The sequence below is a fragment of the Hyperoodon ampullatus genome, assembly GCF_949752795.1.
Source record: "Hyperoodon ampullatus genome assembly, chromosome: 14".
NCBI classification, from domain to species: Eukaryota; Metazoa; Chordata; class Mammalia; order Artiodactyla; family Ziphiidae; genus Hyperoodon; species Hyperoodon ampullatus.
The window spans coordinates 3,316,842-3,340,293 of NC_136927.1; the positions used below are offsets into that span (position 1 = coordinate 3,316,842).

The following is a 23,452-nucleotide window of genomic DNA, read 5'->3' on the forward strand; positions in this document are numbered from 1 at the left end:
ACCGTAGCCGGCTCACCTTCAACACCTCGGACTCCCTGTCCCTTCTGGGTTTTCTCTGACACTTCCTGCGGGCTCTGGCCCAGCTCCCTGCCCCCTCCCACAGTGAGAACGTTCCCCACAAATCTGACCAGAGAGTATTGGACTAGCTTGCTGACAGATGTCTTTGTGTTTAATTGCTAGAACCGGGAGCTGTGGGACACCTGAGTTTCACGGAGATCCTGGACACGTCTCTCAAGGTCAGCTGGCAGGAGCCCCTGGAGAAAAACGGCATCGTTACAGGTAAGGGTCTCAGCCTTCAGGTAGAGGAGGAACACGTTTGCCCCAACACAGAGCGATGGACCCAGAGCCCCAAACACCGCGGCTGGCGGCGCACAGGTGCCCGCAGCCCCTGCAGGGTGACCGGCCGCAGGGCCGAGGGCAGAGGGCTCGCTCGCCACCCCCCAGGCGGTGCCACCGAGAGCCCCTCCCCCTCCTGGGCTGCAGCCTCAGGGTTTGGAGATCTGGCCACCTCGGCTTATCTGAACAAGCCTCTAGTGCCTCTGGTCAGCAGTGTTCTGGTGCGTCCTCTCGTGGGCCTTTCTCTCCGTTAGTTCTCACGGCAACTCAGTGAGGCGACTGCTGAGATTACGACCGTTTTACAGCTGAGGAGACTGAGGCTCAGGCGGGTGGGGTGACCTTTCCTCGGCAGCTGTGCCCTGGGCGCCCACCGCTGCACGGCGGCCCTGGTGCCCCGGCCTGCGAGTGGCCAGGCCACGCCTGTCTCCTGCCCCCGATGCCAGTGCCAGGCCGCCGGGCCCCTCGGGACCCTTGGGGTACCTCAGGGTGAGCAGTGCCCGGAGACCCAGGGACGCGGGACTGGGCGCCGGCTGCCTCTCCTCTCCTGCGGCGGGGTCTCTGGGGAACAGCTCACCTTTGTAGGGCTTTTAATGATTTTATGTTGTAGAAGAGGTTTCTGAAAAACCTTTCAGGTTAAAGCTGAATTTAAATCTTAGTTTGGGGGAAAAAAATTGCAGACTTGATAAAATCCACATGGGCTTCAGCCTCAGGGGAAGCTGGGGAGGACCGTGTTCCAGCAGGTTCAGGGCTCCCCTCGCACACCCCTTCCCCCCTCCCCACACACGGGCATCGAAACACCCTCACGGGGCTGCGGGCGACCCCCGGGGGCTGCCTGGCGTGGTCTGCCCCGGGCGGCCCTTTCCATTCAGTAGACAGCACTTGAAACGTCCCGCCAGCCGCGCAGCGTTCTCACAGCGCAGGCCCCACTGCTCTGGCAGCCCTTTCTGGGGACCTCACGTCCGTCCGCTGGTGACCCCTCGGGAGCCGGAGCTGTGCCCGCCCCTCAGCGACTGGCCAGGTGGTCCAGCCGACCGCCGAAGCCCCTGGGGTCCCTCGTGAGCCCCGTGGCCCAGGAAGCGTGCTCACGCCGGCTGCGCGGTCAAGAAAACTGTCCGGGCGTGAGCTGCGTGGACCAGGAGTGATCGGCTGTCCCCGGCCTGGCCACAGGGTCAGGGTCCCCTTCCTCCCGCCCTGTGTCCTGGGTGGCAGCACCATCGTGGGCACCTCCCGCGTGCAGGGCCCCCTGAGCGTTTCGGCTCTTGTCTAGTTTCCGAACGACCAGGCAAGGCGCGTCTCCTAACCCCGTCTGAGACCTTGGGCGATAACGTCCCAGGGTCACGCGGCCAGCAGGTGGCCAAGCCAGGACGGGGATGCCGCGTCACCTCCTCCACGTCATCAACCCTTGGACGCGGGTTCGACCCGCGCTGCTCACCCCAGCCCAGCGCGTCCCTGTCTCGGGTCCTTGCTCTCGGTGACTCGCTGGGTCCCTCGCCACGCCGCAGGCCAGAGAAATGCCCAGCAGTTCTGCTCGCCAGGTGGTCAGGTGCACACAACTTAGTATTTCTATCCTAGCACCTTAATAGCCGTTTGAAAAGAGAAGACACATTAATTGAAAGAAAAGAATATTTGCATTTCCTTCCCAAATAACCAGTTAGTTCCTGATGGGCCATGTGCGCCCCCAGGTACAGCCCAGCTTCTCCAGCTTTGGAATCAGAGTGGACCTGCCTCCCGAATCTCCGGTTCCACGTCAGTTTTCACATTGTTCCTGTGTCCTTGTCACAGCAACCACCAAAACCTCAGCTTTGCAAAGACAGGGTGCATCCATAGGAGCGCAGCACGCTCTGATCCTGAATTGTGACTCGCTCAAGCTGGAGGGCTGCGGAGTCCCACAGACACAGCCGGGGGGCCAGCACCACTCTCCCTGCAGTGCCCCGGGGGACCATGTTCCTGCATGAAACTCCCCCTTTTTCTCCCATTTCTCAGGAAACCTCCCAGCGTCAGCCCCGCCCCCTACTTATCTGCTGGGTGCCCTCTACTCACCTGGACTCGACCAGACCCCCTCACAGAGTGGGGTCCTCGGGTCCAGATGGGACCTGAGAACTGATGCCACCTCTAACCCTCACTGTTAAATAAAGTAAATTTACAAATCTAGTTCTGCCCTCAAGAAGCTGATGTTTTGAAATACCCACTTTAAATAATGTTAAGTCCAGGAATGGGGAAAAGTCACTATTGAAACTGGACCTCAAAACCCCAATCTGTTGCACGTTCTGAGGTCTTCTTAGTAGAGGACTGCAGTGCTGAGTATGTAATGAAGCCCTCCTGTGGCCAGGAACGGAAGGAATTAAACCAGGTGGGTTCAGGGGCAGAGGCTGGAGGTTGCACACAGCAGGATGTCACTTTAAGGTACACAAAGGGAGGAAAAACAGTAGTGAGAGGGAAAGCAAATCCAGAAGCACCAAATGCTTAGCAGGAGGCTACCACTTGGAAGAAAAAGGCTTTCTAGCTCAGGCCCCTTGGGGACCATCTGTGGCTGAATTAGAGTGAATTAGAGCAGTACCTACTGCTGATTTCAGAGGGGGCTGAGGTGGGGAGAGGCAGACCATTTACCTCCGTCAGCTCAGCCTTTAGGCTTCACCTAAGTGTGCTGCGTTTCAGAAATCTGGCCAGGACGGCTTGGTGGACACACTCCCCAGGCAGGCAGGCAGGCAGGCCTTGCCCCCTTACAGACACACCCTCAGCCCCACCCTGCCCTTTGGGAGCACCGAGGTCTCGCCTCCAGTTTCCAGTCTTGAAGGAGACCCCCGGGCGTCATCACCCGAGTGGAGCCGACATCCCCAGGCTGAGCGGCGGGCACCAGTTCTCCCGATGGACGGTCACCCGTCACACCGGCTAACAGAGCTTAATGAACCCAATTCCGTGTTTTATTAAACAAATACCTGTAGTTACAGGCAGCAGCTATTGTTTATTGTGGAACTCGGCCTTCGCAGCTCGGGCTGTTCAGAGCTGGGTCCCCCTGCCCCTGGGCTGGGAGCGCGTACGCGGTGGCAGCTCGGAGGGTCTGGGTCGGAGCTGCAGGCAGACGCTCCGCTCTCTTCTCTCGGGGCCGCGTTGTCCCACCACCTCTGGCCTGTGCTGTCACCTTTCCCGCCCACCCTGTAGGATGGGCTGCGGGGGAAGAGGGCCTCCCCAGAGGCGGGAGCCCGGCGGTGGTCACCTGCCAGGGACGCCTGCCCTCCGTGGGGCTCTCCCTGCCCTGGACGCTCTGCCCGGACACGCAGGGCGGCGCTCCCCAGGTTGACTGGGTTTCCCGTGGGGCACGCCGGCAGCACCCCAGAGGCCTTTTCCAGGCTGGAGGGAGAGAATTTTACCAAGTGTAGCAAAAGAAAAACCGTGTTTGTGGGCACACCTGGCCTCCAAAAGCCCCTTTCAGGAAACGTCCGCAGGGCACCAGCGACCGTCCCTCTGGAGCCGCTCCATCAGCGCCCGAGGCTGTTAGAGCAGCTGCCGGGCAGCGTGACGTCGGTCCCGCGTGCGGGCTGCTCTGTGGTGCGGACGGCCCGCGGGAAACTGGGTGCTGGGGGCTTCCCTGTGCTGCCAGAAGGAGAGGCGAGCGGCAGGGCCGCCGGGCGCCCGCGCGAACTGCCCACGAGTGCTCCCTGTAAATTCCAGCCTCCTCCTCTCTCCCTACGTGAGCTCTGGGCTGTGAGGGCCCGGATGCAGGCAGACAGCCTGGGATTGGCTGCACTGAACTCCCGCAGAGAGTTCACGTCGGATCCACACAGAATTAGCTCCGAAGCTCCTCCGGTCGCTAGTCTCAGTTGGGCAGCTGTTTGGAGCAGGTTGGGCGCCAGCTGGAGGCCCGGCCCCTGGCTGGGGGCCCCCCGTTCCTGCACCGGAGCCAGAGGGACACTCACAGCCAGGACGGCCCGCTCGGGGCCTTGCCCGCCACACGCCCGCGCTTGGTCCCTCTGTGCGCGGCCTCCAGGCCAGCTCCGTCTCTCTGCTGGTGTTTGTCACACCCTTTCCTGAGCACACGAGCGTCTTCAGTTGTCCGTTTGGTGGTGTGTGTATCCACGATGGTAGCACACTGGATTGTCAGTTTTGATGCCAGGAGATCCTAGTAATTCTCTTCCGCTAAAGGTGCTGTAATTGCTGTGCTTGGGCTCCAAGTTGCCATGCAGAACAAAAGACTATATTTTAGTAAATTTTGATGAAGAACAGCTTTTAAACAAATAAAATTGTCCAACAGACAAGGTTGTAACATTCACAACATACATAACAGCAAGCGTGTATAACAGCATAACGACCCCCTTCTCCTCCTGTGCGTTCAGGGAAGAGCCCGAGCGTCATCACTCCGTGTACAGATTTATCAGGCCAACCCAGCAAGGCCAGGGCTGGTTTCCGGGTTTACCTGTGCACGTCAGGACTTCCGAGGGCGGGTCGTGTGGAAGGAGGCTCCGTGGAGGGTGAAGAGCCTGGGTCGTTTCCAGCCAGTTCAGGCACCTCTGGTGGCACTGGCTTCCTCCTCTGTGAGGTAGGGGTCATGATGGCTCCAGCCTCAGGGCTCTGGCACGAGGTTGAGTGAATTAATGCAGGTGAAGTGCTCAGAGCACCACAGGAACCTCATAAATACTCTGTGGATTTGAAGTTATTAATCCTCACTGCCCTGAAGGTTTCTCTTTTTTTAATTGTACAATCAGTTCCAAACATCTGAACTGGCCAAAAAGACAGAACGGGTTGATTTTAGGGCATCGTGGTGTTCGTGCCGGCCCACTGAGAATGCGGGAAGCCAGAGGTCAGGACGGTCCCCAGGAGGAGGGAGGCTCTAAGATCCGGAGTCGGGAGATGGTGAGTGGTTTGCCCCCCGAGAGGCAGCTGGAGCTGCGGGCCTAGTGGGCTTTAGCGGTCCCCACGGGCCAGGAGCGCAGCTAGGGGCTTCCGACGTGTGGCAGGACCCCCTGCTTCCTCCACTGCCAGGTGCCCCGTCTGCCCCACCCTAGCACAGGAGCCCCCGAGCACACAGAGGTCGCCAGACTGTGGGGCAGCAGACGGACAGTGGCTTCTGACATTAAAATTTTATTGTTTTCAAAACACTGAGGTCCCGGGCCGCTCTCCTCTAAATTCTTGTTTACCTGCGAGTGCGAGTTTCTCACTCTGTTTATTGCTTTCATCAGAGGGAGAGGAACGAGAAGATGCCTCCCAGTACTTCTGTCTCCCCAGTTTATCGACTGGGAAGACGGAAGAACAAGCGCTTTCAGCACTCTGCCTTTGGCCCCCCGGGAGCGCCCTCCATCTCCACCTCCCTCTTTAGGAGACACTCTTAAATGTTCTCTAATCACAGACGCCCCCTCCCAGGGGGCTGACCGAGGGGCTGGCAGGGTCTTTTTTCTCTAAGCCCCAAACTGCACTGGCTGAATAAATTGTGATGATGAGGCCCCGCCGGACGATCCGAGTACAGAGGAGATCAGATGTTGCTCGGAAAACAGGCTCGAAGGGGAAGGCAGAGCTGGAAGCGACATTCGTGCCCTGGGGGAAAGAAACTTTAAGGCAAAAAGTGTTTTATCAATCATTTTGTACAGGGAAAAGTGGCAGTGTTTCCACAAATTAGTTGCAAGCCAGGAGCAAGCTGCTGATTTAGGGTACAGTGTAATGAAAATATCAGCTTCTAAAAATGGAAATACGGATGAAGCACGTCTATCATTTGACAAGAGAAGGCTGCACCGAGCACCGCAGGCTGCCAGTCATCCCTCAGGCCCCTCCGTCCATGCTCCGGGGACCGAGCTTGCCAAGATGCCAGCCCCGACCTCCTGCCGCCCCTGTGGGTCCAGCGGCCCGATGGAGGGGCCCAGCCCAGGGTCTCATTTCCTGGAGCTGTGGACTCGCAGTGGACTTCAGGGGGCCCGGCTGAGCTCCCTGCTGTTGCTCAGATCCTCCGAGATAAATGGGTGGCCCAGCCTCTGTCCCCGGGACCCCGGGCCTAACCCTGTGCCCTCGCTTGCTTTCCAGGCTACCAGATCTCCTGGGAGGTGTACGGGAAGAGCGACTCGCGGCTGGAGCTCACTCTCAACAGCTCGACGCACGAGTATAAGATCCAAGGGCTGTCCTCTCTCACCACCTACACCATCGACGTGGCGGCCCTCACCGCCGTGGGCGCTGGCCTGGCCACCTCGTCCACTATCTCTTCTGGGGTGCCCCCAGGTCAGTGCGCTCGGGCCCTGGCGTCCCCGCTGCCGCGTTTCCCTGGGCCGTTTCTCACGCTCGGAGTTGACAGGCATCTTTTGTGCAGAAGTCCCTGGGGGCCTTTAAAAGAGGGGTGTCAGCTCCTGGCTCGGGTGCTCGGGGGTCAATGAACATTACAGTTAAGACCAGGAAGCACAAAACTGCATTCACTCAACAACACAGTGAAAATGTGGGCTTGAGGGAAGGAGCGCGGAGAAGGTAGGCGGCGGGGAGAAAAGGTACAGAGGGGGAGGGGAGCAAGGAAGGGGCGCGTCCGCGCACCGCGGGCCGAGGTGACCCTGCTCTCCGGGCTGGAAGTCAGGGTGTCCTCCGAAACGTTCGCCCTCATCCCGCTTTGGAAATCGCACTCAACTTTTTCTCTCCAAAGTTTATGTTTAAAATGAAAGTGTTTTTCCAAGGAATTCACAAAATACGTGTGGGTGTGAGAGGATGTCATGGGGCCATCCGTTCAGTTCTGTAATTAAAGCCAGAGGTCTCTTGCTCTTCAAAAAATGTCAGTTGGCCTCGTTTTGGTCTTTGAGAAAAAAGCACAACAGGCTTTGCTCATCAGGCCGGGAAAGGCTGAAGCCAGCATTTACCCCCAGGCCCAGTTAGGGTTTTGTAACCTAATTATTTTCTTGGAAGTGTGGCACACCACAGGGGACCTGAAGAGAATACAAAACAAATAAAATGTATACAGTTTTTAAAACTCCCCAGAGGAATAACCACCTCTCCGCACAGGGACTGTGTTTCCTGAGAAGCCGCGGGGTGGTAGAGAAGGAGGGAGTGTTTCCTGTCCTCTGAGCGCTGTGACCCCACGGCACTTTCTACCTTCCTGGCCATCGGTGGAGCCTTGAGCCCCCAGGGTCCCGAAGAAGGCTTCCTGTCTACTGATAAGCAGTCACCACTGCCTTCCCTCTCAGGCAGTGATGTTTCTAATGCTGTCGTGAGCATCAGAATCACAAGGGCTTCCCCCAGATCAGTGCTGGGCCCAGTCCTGCATGGCCGACTCCTGGGTCTGGGGTGAGGCTGGAGAGCTTGCAGTGGAACAAGCCCCAGGTGGCACCCACACTGCTGGTCGGGGACCACGCTTGAGGCAATCCGATGTTTTTTTAAAGATATTTTCAAAATACATGTATCCTTTCTTAAGAAAGAAGTCTTTGGCTTCCAGAGAGATTCAGTTATTCTGCGTAAACAGCCAGCTCCCAAAACACACATTTAAAACGTCGTTAGTACTTTAATAACTAGTGATGATGGCGGCACATGATTTAATCTGTTAGACACACGGCTGACGTGCAGCGACCGGGGTAACACTGGGGGCGCGTCCCTGCGCGTGACCAGGTTGTTCCCTGGACGGCTTGGACACCGTCCAACCGGGGCTGGGAAGTGGGCGAGCTGACCTCACCTCCGCCCCCAGTGTGACTGTGACCAGCTCTGCCCTGGACGCAGAGAAGCGCTGGAGGGGACACGGGCCTGGCTGTGCCGAGTGACCCTGATAACGCAGGCTCGGGGGAGGCCGCGGGGCTGCTGTTGCTTCCCTGATGGTTCGGGTCACCTGTAGCCGGGGGTCCATGCTGGGGCAGGCCGAGCAAAACCACGTGGTGACGATCCCGTTGGGGGCTGTGTTCCGTTGGCCGTGCTTAAAGTTTACATCCATCAACGGCTGAAGAACCAGCTGAAGAATCCAGAGAGCTGAGAAATATGCAAAACAGAGTCACTTGTCCTTCGATTTAAATATTTTCCTCTTCAAGTTCATTAGACGTGATGTGGAAAGGACCCTTGAGGGTCTAGCGACGCTGCCTGTGCAAATACTGAACTGATCACCAAAGAGGTCTTATTGTCCCTGTGCGAGACCTGGTCTTAAATACCCCGAACACGGGCGAGTTCAGGAGCTCTTCCTCAGATACGGCGCGGCCTGAGAGCCTTTCTGCTGCTCCCACTGCATCTTTTTCGCCTTCATTTCATCCTGCTGTCTTTCTCTAGAGTGTTTGCATCGCCCAATAACGTAAGAGCTCTCATTTTGAAGTCACGGTATCTCACTTCTGAGTGGGACAGGCTCCTTGGGGGAGTGGGCAACCCGCCCCAGGGCCTGTGTTCAGCTAGGAGGCTTAGCCGCAGGCAGCCTGGGAGGGGGGAGCCTCGTGCAGGACCCCCCACCCCTCGTTCAGCTGCCAGAGCGACCAAGCGCCGGCAGAGCAGGAAGTGTCCTGCTCTCTCACCTGGATCCAGTTGTCTTGGAAACCAGAGCCAGGAAGCCTACGGCTCAGGACCTGCACACCTCCCCACGTCAGGCTGCCTGGAGACGCACGGGGTGCACGCTCCCCCCGCCTCTATCGAAGGCCCTCAAGGTCATTGTCAGAGGGAGGAGGGACGGTCGGTCCTTTGGGTTCTTTGAGGATCCTGGAAGAACTGCCTTCGTCCATCCTTTCTTCACTCAACAAGTGTCTACTGATCACCTGCTGTTCAGGGAGATGATGAGTGAGACATGACCCGACCTTCATGGTTTGTCATCTGGGAGCCACATTCACAGGTCTCTAGTGACACGGCACATGGCCTGGAGCCTAACGGGCCACCCCGCTGGAGGGGCAGTCATGCTGTGAGCACATCCCTGGAAAGCTGTGCTTCTCACCTTCGTGGTTGTGAAAACAAACCGTGTTCTGATATAAAGGCGTTTTGGAACTGTTTACTTGCTGACATGTTGACACCTTTCCTAAGCTGTGACAGAATTTAAATCTCCACCTTTCCCCTCTCATTTATCTCCAGAACTCCCTGGTGCCCCATCCAATCTGGTCATTTCCAACATCAGCCCTCGCTCAGCCACCCTGCAGTTCCGACCCGGCTACGACGGGAAGACGTCCATCTCCAGGTGGATCGTGGAGGGACAGGTATGGTCTCCTTGAAGCCGAGAGTTGCAGTTTCCACAGGGAAACACTGGGGCCTAAAGTTGAGAGACGGTTGACTGATGCCTTTGCAGAGTGATGAATCCATAGCTGGAGCTGCCTCTGGGTCGTTTGGGAGGTGGTGATGTTTGGAGGAGGAGAACCAGATACTGGAGGCGGCTGGGATGCCGGGGTCAGGGTGTGGGAAGATGGGGGAAAACGGGATGTTAGGCTGGGCTGTTACTGGAGGGGGTGGGAGAAGTGATCACGGGGTGAACATTCAAGTTGTGGTTCAATATATAGTAAGTTCCCCCAATTTGATGGCGTCGTTGGTTGAGATTCTTCTTTTAATTCTATATCACAATTGGCTACCAAACAGACTAAGAGGATTGTCTGGTACAACTTTTCTCTCAGATGAATGAATGAACATGCATTTACTCAGCAATGTTTGTAGAGCGTGTTTATTTCCAGGCACTATTCTAGGCTCGAGGGGCACAGTGGTAAACAAAAACAGACAAAGTCTGTGTCGTAAAGGAGGAAAGTTCTCTCTCAGGAGAAGGACCCTCAGGTTGCTGGGAGAGGAACATGCACTTTACCTGTGAGGACGGCAGGGGTGCCGGATGGCTGGAGTGAGAGCGTGTAGGGAAGAGCTGGGGGCAGGTCACGGGGATCCTGAGGGTCGACCTTAGGGAGAACTTTGCCTCTGACTCAAAGCACGATAGCAAGATAGCAAGCCCCACAGGGCTCGTGCGTCAGAGGGAAGGTCACAGGGGCCTCGGTGAATCCCACCCACCCAGAAGCGCCTTGTTCTAAGAGCTGAGAAAACAGACGAAGAGCCACATGACGGGGGTGGTAAAGTTTCCAAATAGTTACTGTCCGTAGTAAAACCCTAGTGATGTTCGTGACTGTGCTTGTGCTCTACCGCAAGACAATTCGCTCTTGGAAACTGGCCGTGAATCAGGGCACGAAATCCATCTACATCTTCAAAACTTTCATTAAGCAACTGTTTCCAGAAACCTCTGCAGGATTCTGACAATGGGAACCAGCTATTTGGAACTGATCAATCAATGGGGCTGGAACAATTATTTATGTAGAAAAAAAATCACCGTATGCCCCTACCTCCCATCAAACTGAAAAAATAAATCCCCTGGAAATGAAAACCAAAAGAATAAAAGCGAACTTGAAAACGCATCGAAGAAAATCAAGGAGAAAAATTGTGGTATCTCCTGGAAACCAATCCTGGCGTCTTAGAGTCTGCCAGATGGAGCCGGGCGAGTGCTCGGAGGGACACAGAAGCCGAGAGTCTGTCCTTGGTGTCACTGGGCAGCAGTACAGCTGGGCACGGTGAACACCAAGGACACAAACTCCCAGGGCTTCCGAGTGGGAGTCAGGCCAGGCGGGGCCGCAGGAGTGGAGATGCCCACCCCTCCGTGGCTCAACTCAAGATCTGCGTCTTGTGCTTCCAGAGCCAGACCTGGGAGCGTCCATACTCCTTCTGCCTGGGTTCTGTTCGCCAGGACAGCCACGGGCTCCAGGCAGCCGCAGGGGGTCTGGGAAGGGTCCTTCTGTCTGTCCGAGGAGAGGAAGAGATGGGGGAACACATAGCACTTCTCTCCACACTATGTTTGCTTTGTGCTTCTGTTCCACAGCTGATCTATTTGTCTTTTTAATCTAAAACATTTTAAACATACCCAAAAGGAAGCAGCATGATCTCATGAGCTCCCACACACACCCATCACCCAGGCTCGTCTCTTCTCTTATCTAGATCCATCTAGTCCTACTTTTTATTGTTGCTGGAGTGTTTTGAGGTTTTTTTTTTTCAATTAAAAAAATTTTTACTGAAGTATCGTCTATTCATACTATTACATTATTTTCAGTTGTACAACATAGCGATTCAATATTTTTATAGATTATACTCCATTTAAAGTTATTACAAAATATTGGTTATATTCACTGTGCTATACATTAAATCCTTATATCTTATTTATTTCACGCCTATCAGTTTGCACCTTTTCTTTTTAAATTGAAGTATAGTTGCTGTACAATGTTATATAAGTTACAGGTGTACAGTGTAGCCATTCACAATCTTTAAAGGTTGTCCTCCATTTATAGTTATTATAAATATTGGCTCTATTCCCCGTGGGGTACAACACATCCTGTAGCTTAGTTTGTGCCTCGTACTCCCCCGCCCCATATGCCCCTCCTTCCCTCTCTCCACTGGTGGCAACTGCGTATCTCAGACCACACGTCATTTTATTCCCACGTATTCAGCACTGAATAGGCACAAATTTCACAAGCACAGTGTTGAGCAAGAGAAGCCAGACTCGTGACTTGAGTCCACAGGACAAAGTCCCAGAGAAGAAAACATCGTCTTTGGTGTCAGAGCGCTGGTCCCCTTTGGGGCCTCGTACGGGAAGGCTCTGGAATGTTTGTTAGGAATGTTGTCTCTCGGTCTGCATCTGGGTTGCACACCTGTTCTCATCTTGTGCACTCGTCTTCCTTCGATAACTTTACGTTCAACTATGGATGCTTTTCCTCATAATGAGAATGCCATCATCACACCTGACAAAATTAATAAACATTCCTTAATATCATCTAATAATCAGTACACATTCAAATGTCCCCAGATTTTCCAAAAATGTCTTTTTACTGTGGCTTTGATGAGAACAGGATCCACACAGAGTTCACATTGTGCCTCTGGTTGTCGTGTCTCTTAAATCATTAAAAAAAAAATTTTAACAGCTTTTTCAAGGTATAGTTGGCATATAATAAACTTGACATTTCTAGAGTATACAGTCTGTTAAGTTTTGACCCAGACATGCATGTCTGTATACCTGTAAGGCCCTTGCCACAGTCTAGATAGTGAGCAAGCCCATCGCCCCCAGAAGCTCCCTTGCACCCTTTGCAATCCTCCCGAGCACCCCCTCAAGCCCACCCTGTCCCCACCCACCACTCAGCTGCCTTCTGCCACTAGAGATGTTGCCCTTTTCACCCAGAGCCCTTTCTGTTCCCCTGCCACTGCCTTGTTACAAACCCCAGTCCCCTGTCCCGTGGAATGCCCTCCATCGGAGAAGCATCTCTGATGGGAGAAGCAGAAGCCCTCCCATCTGCATCCTTGTAGTGTCACTTCACATGTCCCCCTGCCCCCGTGTTTCCTGTAAACAGGAAGTTCATTCTAAAACCTCCATTGGATCGTTGTCGTGATCACTGTGGTGGAGAGTAATTCCTGGGCGGGGCTGGGGGCTTCATACGGCGGGACATCAGGACACATGGGGTCTCAGGGTCCCACTCTAGGGAACGTAGGGACACCGCACGATCGGCACAGCCTGGTCCCTGCCTTGTCCTCCCGTCAGCTTTGTATCCAGTGGTCTCACCCATCGGTGACCTTTGCCTGAATTCAGTATCATCTGCAGATACTCAAAATGGCAACTTTCTATCAGTCTTTCCGCGTTTAGTAGCTGGAGCTCCGAGAAGCAGCGCTTCCCTCCTCCCTCAGGTCAGGTCGTTACCCTGAGCACAGGAAGGCAGGGCATTGCAGAGCGAGGAACCGGTTCCCAGTCGCTCCCAGCGTCAACAGGTTTTTCTTCCTTTTTTGCCCAGCTCTCTCTTTTGCTGAGTGTCAGTAGGACAGGACGGGTTCTCTGTGTTTTCAGTCTGTTTCAGTCACCTACAATCATCATTCTTTTTGAACCTGACACTGACCCATCTTGGCCAGCGGGCAGCCCTTCATGTTCTAGGTGTTTTGACTTCACGATAACTGATCTTGGATGATTTCCTTGGTTCCTGATGCAGGAGGATTTCCCGGGAGCGTCTTGTGCCTGCGAGTGCCGAGCTGAAGCTCACACTGAGCCGCTGCTACCTGGTTTTGTTTAGTGTCAAATCGTATTTAAAGGCCATAATCTGGGCACTAAGGGGAGGGGAGGGTGCTCATTGCTGCTGACTGGTCATTATTTCTAGACTTTTCCAGCGGATAGAGAGAGGAAACGCATATTTTTGGAAACACCGTGAGTTCGTACTGATATTTCCAATTCAAATTTAAGATTACTTAACTTTGAATTTACGTTTTCAGTAACTTTTATACTAAAAGTGGGCTTTCTAGAAATATTAACAAAATTACTTATTTTCTTTATCCTATTATTCTATAAAGAGTTTCAAAATTGCAATGCCCATGATACTGCTAAGGAGCCTGCTGAATGCAACTCATTTGTCCTTAGACCGTATTACACTGTGGATGTACAGCCAAAATACTGAGTCTAGATTCTTCTCTATGTGTTTCTATCACCAACCTAATACAGATTAGCTTCATTCATTTCAGTGTCTTCGTTTTGTTCTTTCACTTCTATTTTTAGAGGTTGCTTTCTTTAAATATCATTTTTACTTTTTTTTTTTTTTTGCTGTACGCGGGCCTCTCACTGCTGTGGCCTCTCCCGTTGCGGAGCACAGGCTCCGGACACGCAGGCTCAGTGGCCATGGCTCACGGGCCCAGCCGCTCCGCGGCATGTGGGATGCTCCCAGACCGGGGCACGAACCCATGTCCCCTGCATCGGCAGGCGGACTCTCAACCACTGTGCCACCAGGGAAGCCCTCATTTTTACTTTTTAAAAAACTGTTCAAACATTTAAAATTTAATTTATTTTTGAGCACATAACTCATTTGCATGATCTCAAAGTCAAAACTACTAGTCATATTCAGGGAAGTTTGTGTTCGTCTTTCCCCCTTTACTCTGTTGCCTCCCTCCCCAGAAGCCCCACAGTAGGTTTCTGGCTGGTCCTCTTTTGTCTTTTGCAGCGTTAGCAATGTACGTACCCATGTCCCCCTTCTGTATGCAGAAGGTGCTTTGCTTTCTCCAGTTGAGGACATGTGAACATCACATGCCTGGCGGGTGGTCTTCCCTTGTGTGGACGTGCAAGTTTGTGTGTGCAGCTGGTCCTCTGGACACCTGGGGTGTGCGTTCCTCTCCTGCTGCTGCCACAACAAACAGCCAAAACCCAGTGGCTGGAACAACACAAGTGTGTTATCTCACAGCTTTGGGCTCCATGGGCTGAAGTCCAGCTGTGGGCAGGTTGCGTTCCTGTCCGGAGGCTCTGGAAGACCACCGTCTTCTGCTCATTCAGGCTGTTGCCGGTGGTCCTAGGACGGAGCTGGCTGTCACCATCTCCAGCTTCTACGGCCACCACGTCCCTCCCTCCACCTTCAGAGCCAGCCATCGTGGGTAGGTCCTTCCCAGGCATCAACTGTCTCCATCTGTCTCATCCCTCTGACCCACTCTGCTGCCCCACTCTCGCACTTTTCAGGACCCGCCCATATAATCCAGGATCATCTCCCTATTTCAAGGCTCTTAACCTTAATCACGTCTGCAAAATCCCTTCTGTGTGGAGTAACTACCCACAGGTCCCAGGGATTAGGATGTGGACACCTGGGGGAGTGGTTGGGAGGATGCCTGCAGGGGGCATTATTCTACCTAAAGGTGTTTTCAGCCTTTTGCATACTCATTTTGTACCTTTGCCACTGAATCTTTGGGATAGATTCCTAGGAACGGCATTTCGAGATCAAGCAATGAAAGTATATGTAAATTTCCTAGACATTACCAAATGCCTCTGCTATATAGGTTGTACATTTTGCATTTCCATCAGCAATATATATAATTTGTTGCCATGCCAAAAAAAATTGAAGTCTAATTTATCAATCTTTTCTTGCAAGGTTTTGCACTTCAAGTCTTAAATAGAAAGGTTTTCCTCCTTCTCAGGTTAAAAAGGAATTCACCCAATTTTTTTACTACCAGTTCTATGGTTTCATGTTTGCATTTAGGTCTCCATCCATTTGGAATTTGTTCTTTTATAAGGAGTGAGGTATGAGTCCATTTTTTATCACTTTGCAAATAGCTATGCAATTGTCCCCAGAACATCTATTAAAAAGTCTGTTTTTTCCTCCTCCTGATTTGTAGTATTAAATTCCCATATGCACTTGGGTCTGTTTCTGAACTGTTTATTCTGTTCTATTAGTCAGGCTGTTCATGCACTAACTCTACACTGTTTAATTATAGAGGCTTTAAAATTTGTTTTAATGTCTGCTAAGGTCTTCCCAATCCCCACCAACATACACGCATGCACACACACACTGACACACACACATGCACGCATACACACGCACGCACACACACGCATGCATGCGCACTGCTTTACTCTCCTTGCTGTGGTCTTATGATGTCGTCTTTCTATCCAAGAACATGATACGTCTTTCCATTTGTTTAAATCTACTTCTGTCAGCTCTTTACTTCCTGGCAAAAGCACTGGGCTGTCTATTCCTACCTTCACTCTGCTCCCAGTAAGGCAGGCAAACTGAGGGGCCATCAGCGTGCCTCAAAAACTGTGATTGGAAAAGTATGGACTGTGCACCAGCGGCCCTGGCCCCCCTTTTTCTTGCCCCCCTTTCCTAGCTCTGTGGTCCTGGACATAATTTAACTTCTGCGCAAGCCTCAGCGTCCTTGTCTATAAAACAGGGTCAGTAGTGCTGTTGCAAGATGGTCCGGAGGATTAATCAATGTATGTACATTTTGTTACATTTTCTGACTCTGTTGCTGGCATATAAGATCACAGTTGGTTTTTGAATTTTTTTTTAATTTAATGAACTCTCCTGTGTTCTAAGTGCTTTTACAAACATTAACTCATTTAAACCTCATATTGACCGAGAGGAGGCTGCTGTGACCCACTCCTGCAGACAAGACCCGAGGGACTCAGTTACGCCCCCGGACCACACGGCTCAGCCCAGGAGGGGATCCGGCTTGAGTGGCCTGGCCCCTGGCCCACACCTGAGGCTGCAGCTGTGCCACCACCCAGCCTGCTGTGAGGGCCTCACGGCCAAAAGCTTGGAGAATCTCTTGTTAGTCTGTTAATTCTTCTGTAGTTTTCTGTAAAGAAGTCACATCACCTGTTGCTAGTGACAGTTTTATTTCTTCCTTTGAAACCTTTCTTCCTCTTTTCTGTTTCTTGTTATTTATTGTTCTTAATGGGAAGGCTAGATCATCCTGTATCATATTGAATTGGAGCAGCGTTAGAACAACCTTTGTTTTATTACTAACTTTAAAGAAATTATTTTAAGACTTTATTATCAAGTGTGACATTTACAACACTTATGGGAGGTTTTGTGTGGGATTCTTGAGGCTTGTTCTTGCAGCTAGTTTGTACTGGGTTCAGACGATGCTTTTCTAATCCTGGTTTGCTAGGAGGGTTTTTTTTTGCGTTTTTTTAGGATTAAAAAAATCATAAAGAAGTTTAATTTTGTCAAACTGTTTTTTGCATCTACTGAGTTGTTCATGTTTTTTCTTCCTTCATCTGTTGGTGAGATGATTTATGTTGATATTCTAATGTTCGCCCGTCCCAGTGTTCCTGAGATAAACACAATTTGATGTTTATTTTGTTTGGTTTAGTTTGGGTTTAAGATTTTTGTATTCATGTTCATAAGTGAACTTGGCTTTTCTGGTTGTTGGTTTGGCTTTTAAGACCAAGAGTTTACTTTCTCACCAATTTTCATAAATAAAGATGTGATTGCTCTGAGGGGAGCTGAGAGGGAGGGGTGCTGACGCCCTGGCCTTGCTGGCACAGACAGGAGCCTCGTGACCATCTTCCTAAGGTAACCAGCATTCTTCATCCCAGCCGCGGGTCAGTGCAGATTCCAGGACACACCAGCGCTCAGACCCCACCTCAAATCAATTCGTCAGCATTTCCGGGCATGGGGTCCGTCCTGTTTGTATGTAACTTCCCAGGTGACACAGGGGGTTGAAAAGGTACCATGTCTGCTGCTCTGGTCCTGCCTTGGGGGCCCCATGCATGCGGCCTGCAGTAGGACGTGTCAGTGATCCGGCCTCTGCCCACGTCTCTTTCCAGAGGTTCCGAGGCTTCATTCCCCAGGGAGGATGATCTGGGCAGGCTCCGTGCCTTTCCCCAGAGGTGGCCGTGCCCCTTCCCCAGGCCTGCACCTGGTGTCTCAGAGTGGCCAGGGCGGTGCAGGTCCATGGCACGGGGCCTGTGGGCGATGGCGCAGACTCCCCCGGGTGTGCAGCTCCTGGGCTGCCATGCTCACAGCTAGCTCACCGCCAGCCTGTAGCCATTTCTTAAAAGTTTGAGATTGCCCTGAAGTTCATTTTTACCTTTCACCTTGAAAGTATTTCAAAACCACAGAAAAGTTGCAAGAATACTACAAAGAATGACCCTTCACCCAGACACTCTATCCAAGTTTTGTCAGTTGTCCCCAAATGTCCTCGGTAGCAAAAGGATCCAGTCCAGGACCACACATTGCACCTGGCTGTCCTGTCTCTCCATCCCCCTCACCTGGATTAGTTCCTCGGCCATTCCGGTCATTTCATGACCTTGACAATTTCAGAGATGACAGGCCATTCATTTCCTAGGATATCCCTCAATTTAGATGTGTATATTTCTTCATGATTGGACCCAGATTATGCATTTTTAGTCAGACTGTCACAGAAGTGATGCTGAGTTCTTCACACTGTGTCTTGTTGGGTTTAACATGATACCGAAATGCCCCATCTTTGGTGGAGTTAATTTTTTTTTTTGCGGTACGCGGGCCTCTCACTGTTGTGGCCTCTCCCGTTGCAGAGCACAGGCTCCAGACGTGCAGGCTCAGCAGCCATGGCTCACGGGCCCAGCTGCTCCGTGGCATGTGGGATCTTCCTGGACCGGGGCATGAACCCGTGTCCCCTGCATTGGCAGGCGGACTCTCAACCACTGCGCCACCAGGGAAGCCCTGGTGGAGTTAATTTTGCTCACTCGGTTGAAATGGAGTCCACCAGCTTTTGTCCTCTGTGAAATTACTTTCCTCCCTTTCACAATGAACAAGTACTTTGTGGGGAGACACTTCAAGATTATGTGAAAATCTCATTCCCTTTCCACTCACATCCCTAGTTTGTCATTCACCGATTATGTTTTGCCAGAATTAATTAGTATAATGAGACACGTACTTGTGACCTTTCTAATTCAATCATTTCTTCTACATTTATTGATGGGACTTTTATTGTGAAAAAACAAAAGAGCTTTCTCTTCTCATTTATTTATTTGTTTATTTGTTTATATCAGTGTGGACTCATGGATTTCTATTTTATGTAACAGATTGTAATCCATTGCTGTCATTATTTATGTTTATGCTCAAACTTTCCTACATTTGACCAGTGGGAGGCCCTCCAGCCGGCATCTGTGTTCTTTTCACAGGTTCCAGTTCCTGGGAGTACCTCCTTACTTTCTGGCACAAGATGTTCTTGGATTATCTTATTCTTTTACCTTCCTTCCCAGCCATTCTCCAAGGAAACTTGCATCCTTTCAGTGGAGAGTGGCATTTAGAAACCAAGATCTGGGCACTAGATGTGCTCCTTGCTCCTAGGGTGTCATTGCCCCCAGGCCCTCTGAGCGCACAGAGCTAGGAGACACATGTGCTCACGTGCGTGCAGGGCTACATCGAGGTCTGTCTCTGTATCTGTCTGCATGCACTGAGAAGCATTAGTTGAGAGCAGCACCTGCAAATACAATTCAGTACCGTCCATTTAGTCAGGCTACCCCCCTTTCCACACTTACACCAGCCCTGCTTGGCTCCCAGTATCCTCATTCTGTTTACTTACTTGCTGAATCCCCCGTATGTGGCCAGTCCTTTGAGCTGAGTGGACACCTTCTTTGCACAGGTCCGGACTAAGCTCCTTTGCCTTGAGCTGCTGGAAGGAAGGATGGAGGCTGCCCTAAAACTTTTAAATTACAAACTTACGTTATCAAAGTCTAAAGTTAGTCATTATCTCTGTCTTCCTCCCAGTGGTACAGGATTCTGAAATTCCTTAATTCCAAGTCATACTTGTTATTGTGTCCAGTATTCACTTCTTCCTTGTCTCCTATATCCACAAAGGCTACGATGACGATTACCGTCTTTTCTTATAGTCAGTGCTTGCTTAGATTTCACGGCGAGTTTGGCTGCAGCTTCACCTCCCACTCTGTTGGCCTCCAGGCATGGACCTTGCTTCCCCATGCGCCCAGCCATGCATCTGTTATGCATCTGTTACACACTGTCCAGCTCTGCTCTGGCTTTGGGGTCGGAGGCTTTTCAGGTTAGCTAGTCTGCCATATCTCCAGAACTGGAAGTCCCTTGGAAATAGTCTTTCTAAAATATTTTAACGTTAACTCAGCAAGTCTAAAAATTCTGGTAGTGGTGCAGACAGTTGGAACTTCAAAACCAGAAAGGTAATTTTTTCTCCTGAAATTCGTTATTTGAACCATTTGTGTTTCAATATTCCTAGAGAGTAAATGTTCATCTATAAAAAGCAGCTTAGTTCCAAACCCCAGGGGTGAGGGTTACAGACGTTTCCTGTCCAAGAGGAGACTAGAGGATGTGTCGAGCATTTCGTCACCCGGTGGGTAGGGGCCTGAGCCGACCCCATCCCAGAGCTGACACGCACGCGGCCCCTGTAACGACTCCTCCTGCCACGTGGATGAGGTGCCCCTTTCCTCCATCCTCTGCCCTGACTCCACCAACAGACTGCTACCTGGTTTATGTTGTACTAATCCATTCTCTCGGTCAAATTCGTTGGAGCTGGTTTTCAATCATATACTAAGTTATCCAAAGAAAATATCACAATGATGTGGCAAAGGTTAGCATGAATATCCATTCTGGGGCAAACGAATCCTGCTTTTATCTGTGAAAGGTTCCTACTAACCTCGAAGGCATATTACAGCAGGGTGTCCATTCAAAAATCAATGAATGGGGGCTTCCCTGGGGGCGCAGTGGTTGAGAGTCCGCCTGCCGATGCAGGGGACGCGGGTTCGTGCCCCAGTCCGGGAAGATCCCACATGCCGCGGAGCGGCTGGGCCCGTGAGCCATGGCCGCTGAGCCTGCGTGTCCGGAGCCTGTGCTCCGCAACGGGAGAGGGAGAGGCCACAGCAGTGAGAGGCCCGCGTACCGCAAAAAAAAAAAAAAAAAAAAAAATCAGTGAATGGGCATCTCTTTAAAGGCTTTGAAAGGCACTTCACTGCTAGGCCAGTGTTCAGTTATCTGCAGACTCAAGGCAGAACATACTTCGACCCACCCCCATCATCTCCTAAAACACACATGGCCCCGTCCAGGTAGAGAACAGACGTGCAGCCTCTGAGAGAGATCTTTCCTTGTGCCACCCTCCTGGCCTTCATCACATTCCATGCATCGTCCTCTGACACCCCCAGGAGGGGCCACAGACAAGGTCCCTGAGGACATGTGGTATGAAGAACGACACTGTCAGTGACACAAGGACAGTGCAGGCGTTGGGGCCAGAAAGACCGGACCGTGAACCCCAGCTCTGCCCCTCCCATTCAGGTCCTTCAGCTGTAGAACAGCAGTGACGGCACCTGTCTTGCAGGCTGCTGGAGCACTAGAGCATTCGGTTATATTTATGTATCTAAGATGTGCATGGCTCTGCGTTCTATAGGCATGAGGCACTTTACAAGTAAAATCTCCTCTGAGAAGCCCGTCAGCGCCTCAGGGCAGTGGGAGGCCAAGTCCATGTCATGTTGTCCCCCAGGAAGCCTCAGTGCACCACCGCTACTTCTCTGAGGGTATCTTGGCACATTGCTGGTCCAGGCAGGCTCCAACTTTCCTAGACTCAACATGATGGGGCCCTAGAGACCGTGACTGGCATAGGTGACGTCTTCTGGAATATTCCACACCTGATTCCCTTCAAATGGATGCAAGCCACACCCAGGCAGGCGCTCTGTGCTGCAGTGCAGTCCCAGCGTTCGCTCACCCAGTGTCTCACCCAAGAAGGGGTTGTCGCCTCCTGCCCTGTGCCTGGCCGCGGGCTGGGATCCTCGGAGGAGTGGGGCTCGGGGGCACCCAGGCCAGCAAGGAGTCGGCCACTGAGCGATTAATCACGTAGAAAGTGGGGAGGTGATTATAGAGGTTTGCTCAGGGTGCTGGCGGACGCTGAGGAAGGAGGGACGGAGTCCTTCAGGTGGCCGTAGAGGCCCACGAAGGGGGTGACATCTGAGCCCCATCCCCAGGGACCTCGACAGTTAGCCAGGGCAGAGGACAGCTGAGCGGCCCCCCAGAGCAAGGACTGGGCTCCTGCCAAAACGTTCTGTGGCAGGACGGCGTTTGCTTTCCTCCGTCTGATCCACGTCTTTGCAGCAAAGTTTCCTTTGAATTCTGACGGTTTGTTAAAGTGCGCTGAGCAGGCTGTGTTCTCGGAACTGTCATAAGTGAATCATGGAACCAAAGATCCTCATCATCGGAGGAGCCCCTTGAAAGGCCCTGTAATTAGCTGATGCTCAGACGTGGGTTGAAATTTTAAATAGCAGGGCTTCCCTGGTGGCGCAGTGGTTGAGACTCCGCCTGCTGATGCAGGGGACACAGGTTCGTGCCCTGGTCCAGGAGGATCCCACATGCCGCGGAGCGGCTGGGCCCGTGAGCCATGGCCGCTGAGCCTGCGCGTCCGGAGCCTGTGCTCCGCAACGGGAGAAGCTGCAACAGTGGGAGGCCCGCGTACCGTGAAAAAAACAAATTTTTTTAAATAGCTTTTACGGGTATTTCTGGTTCCGTAATGCTTTGCTTAATTAGTAACCTTTGACTGTAGAGTGAGCAAAACATCTCCTCCCACACTTTCATGGCGTGCGCTAAAAGGGGAGATTGCAAATGGGACGTGTTTTCCTTTGATCCTGCTTGCCGGCCCGGTGCGTCTGGGAGCCCCGCCGTTCGCCGTTCACAGCTGTTGGCTGTGTCTAATAGCCAAGATAACACCCGAGCTTCTCCAGAGGCTGCTCTGAGCAAGGTTTTCTGTAATGAAGATGCTGGTGGTACCACTTGGGTGCAGATAAAACTGGTTCCATCCGAAAATGGAAAGAAAAAGGAAAAAGCCCATTTAGTGCTTATTTGTGCATAATAGTAGCCATTTTCTCAACAGGCACTGTTTCAGGGAGTGTTATGGACTAATAAAATGCAGCGCGGGCTGCTGAGTGCTGGTCTCTAGATAACTACAGAGCAGCGGAGGTGGCAAGCCAGTGCCCAGGAGCCGTGGGCGAGGCGCTCACAGATGCCCGAGGTGGCCCAGCAGTGTCTGCGGCGGTGGCATTTGGAGAACTTGGGGTGCGGGGTGGAGTGACGCTCTGTCTCCCAAGTACACGTCCCCCCAAGGGCCCGGCTCAGGGGCTGAGGAGTGGAAGGCCGGGCTTTGTTTCCTTTTCTTTTTGCTGACGTGCTCCCCCGAGAGAAAGCTTTCGGGGTGTATGGGGCCCCGTGTTTCCCCATCATACCTGGTCCAGGCCTCTCCCAGTAAATCTCTCCTGGCATTGAGTTCTCAGGAAAACATAGTCCTGGCAGGTGTGTGTCCACTTTGCTTTGTCACGGTTGCAGCCAGCGCGCCGCCCGGGAGCTCCAGGCTGGGGGTCCTGCCTGCCCCTCCGAGGCCTCGTCCGCTCCATCCACGCCTGCACGCACTCCCCACGTGCCGAGGGCCGGTGGGCTCCAGTCCCGAGCTGACCTCTGGGTGCCCCCATCTCCAGCGCGGAGGGAAGAGGGACTCACGGAAGAAACAGGGTGCCGGAACCTCACGGCAAGTGAGGGGGAAGCGGACGGCCGCGGGCCTCCAGGGAGGCTCCATTCACGACCCTCCTTTAGAGCGAGGACGGGAGGTGTGCCCGCATCCGGGGAGCAGCTCTCTGAAATGTTGCTCTCAACGGTCCACGTTGCGGTGTGTGCATTCCCAGTGATGTTTTCTCTTTAACAGTCCATAAAAGTGTTAAATAGCAAGTTGGGAAACATCGAGGCTTAGGAAGATCGGAGGTTCCCTGGAACAAGATACACAGATGCCCAGCTCTGTCCAGGATCATCCAGTGTTCCATCCTCAGCTGGGCCCGGCTGTTCACAGGATGGGACCAGCTGGGACCTGCCGGGAAGTACGTGGCCCCAGGAAGGCCGGGGAGGGACAGGCTGACCAGCGAAGACGGTGCCAGAGCGGGAACCGGGCACATCAGAGAGGATCCGTCCTCAGCACGAGGCTGCTG

At 52.6% G+C, this 23,452-nt stretch overlaps 1 protein-coding gene across 1 annotated transcript in view; it reads left to right on the forward strand.

The window, feature by feature from the left end:
- The window catches only part of SDK1 (sidekick cell adhesion molecule 1), a gene marked incomplete at both ends in the record, with an annotated part of 840,970 nt that overhangs the window by 696,694 nt on the left and 120,824 nt on the right, over positions 1-23,452 (forward strand). The window contains 3 exons of the mRNA XM_079719129.1: positions 181-279; positions 6,343-6,534; positions 9,319-9,440. Of these exons, the coding sequence (XP_079575255.1) occupies positions 181-279; positions 6,343-6,534; positions 9,319-9,440 (413 nt within the window). The remainder of the gene's footprint in view (positions 1-180; positions 280-6,342; positions 6,535-9,318; positions 9,441-23,452) is intronic.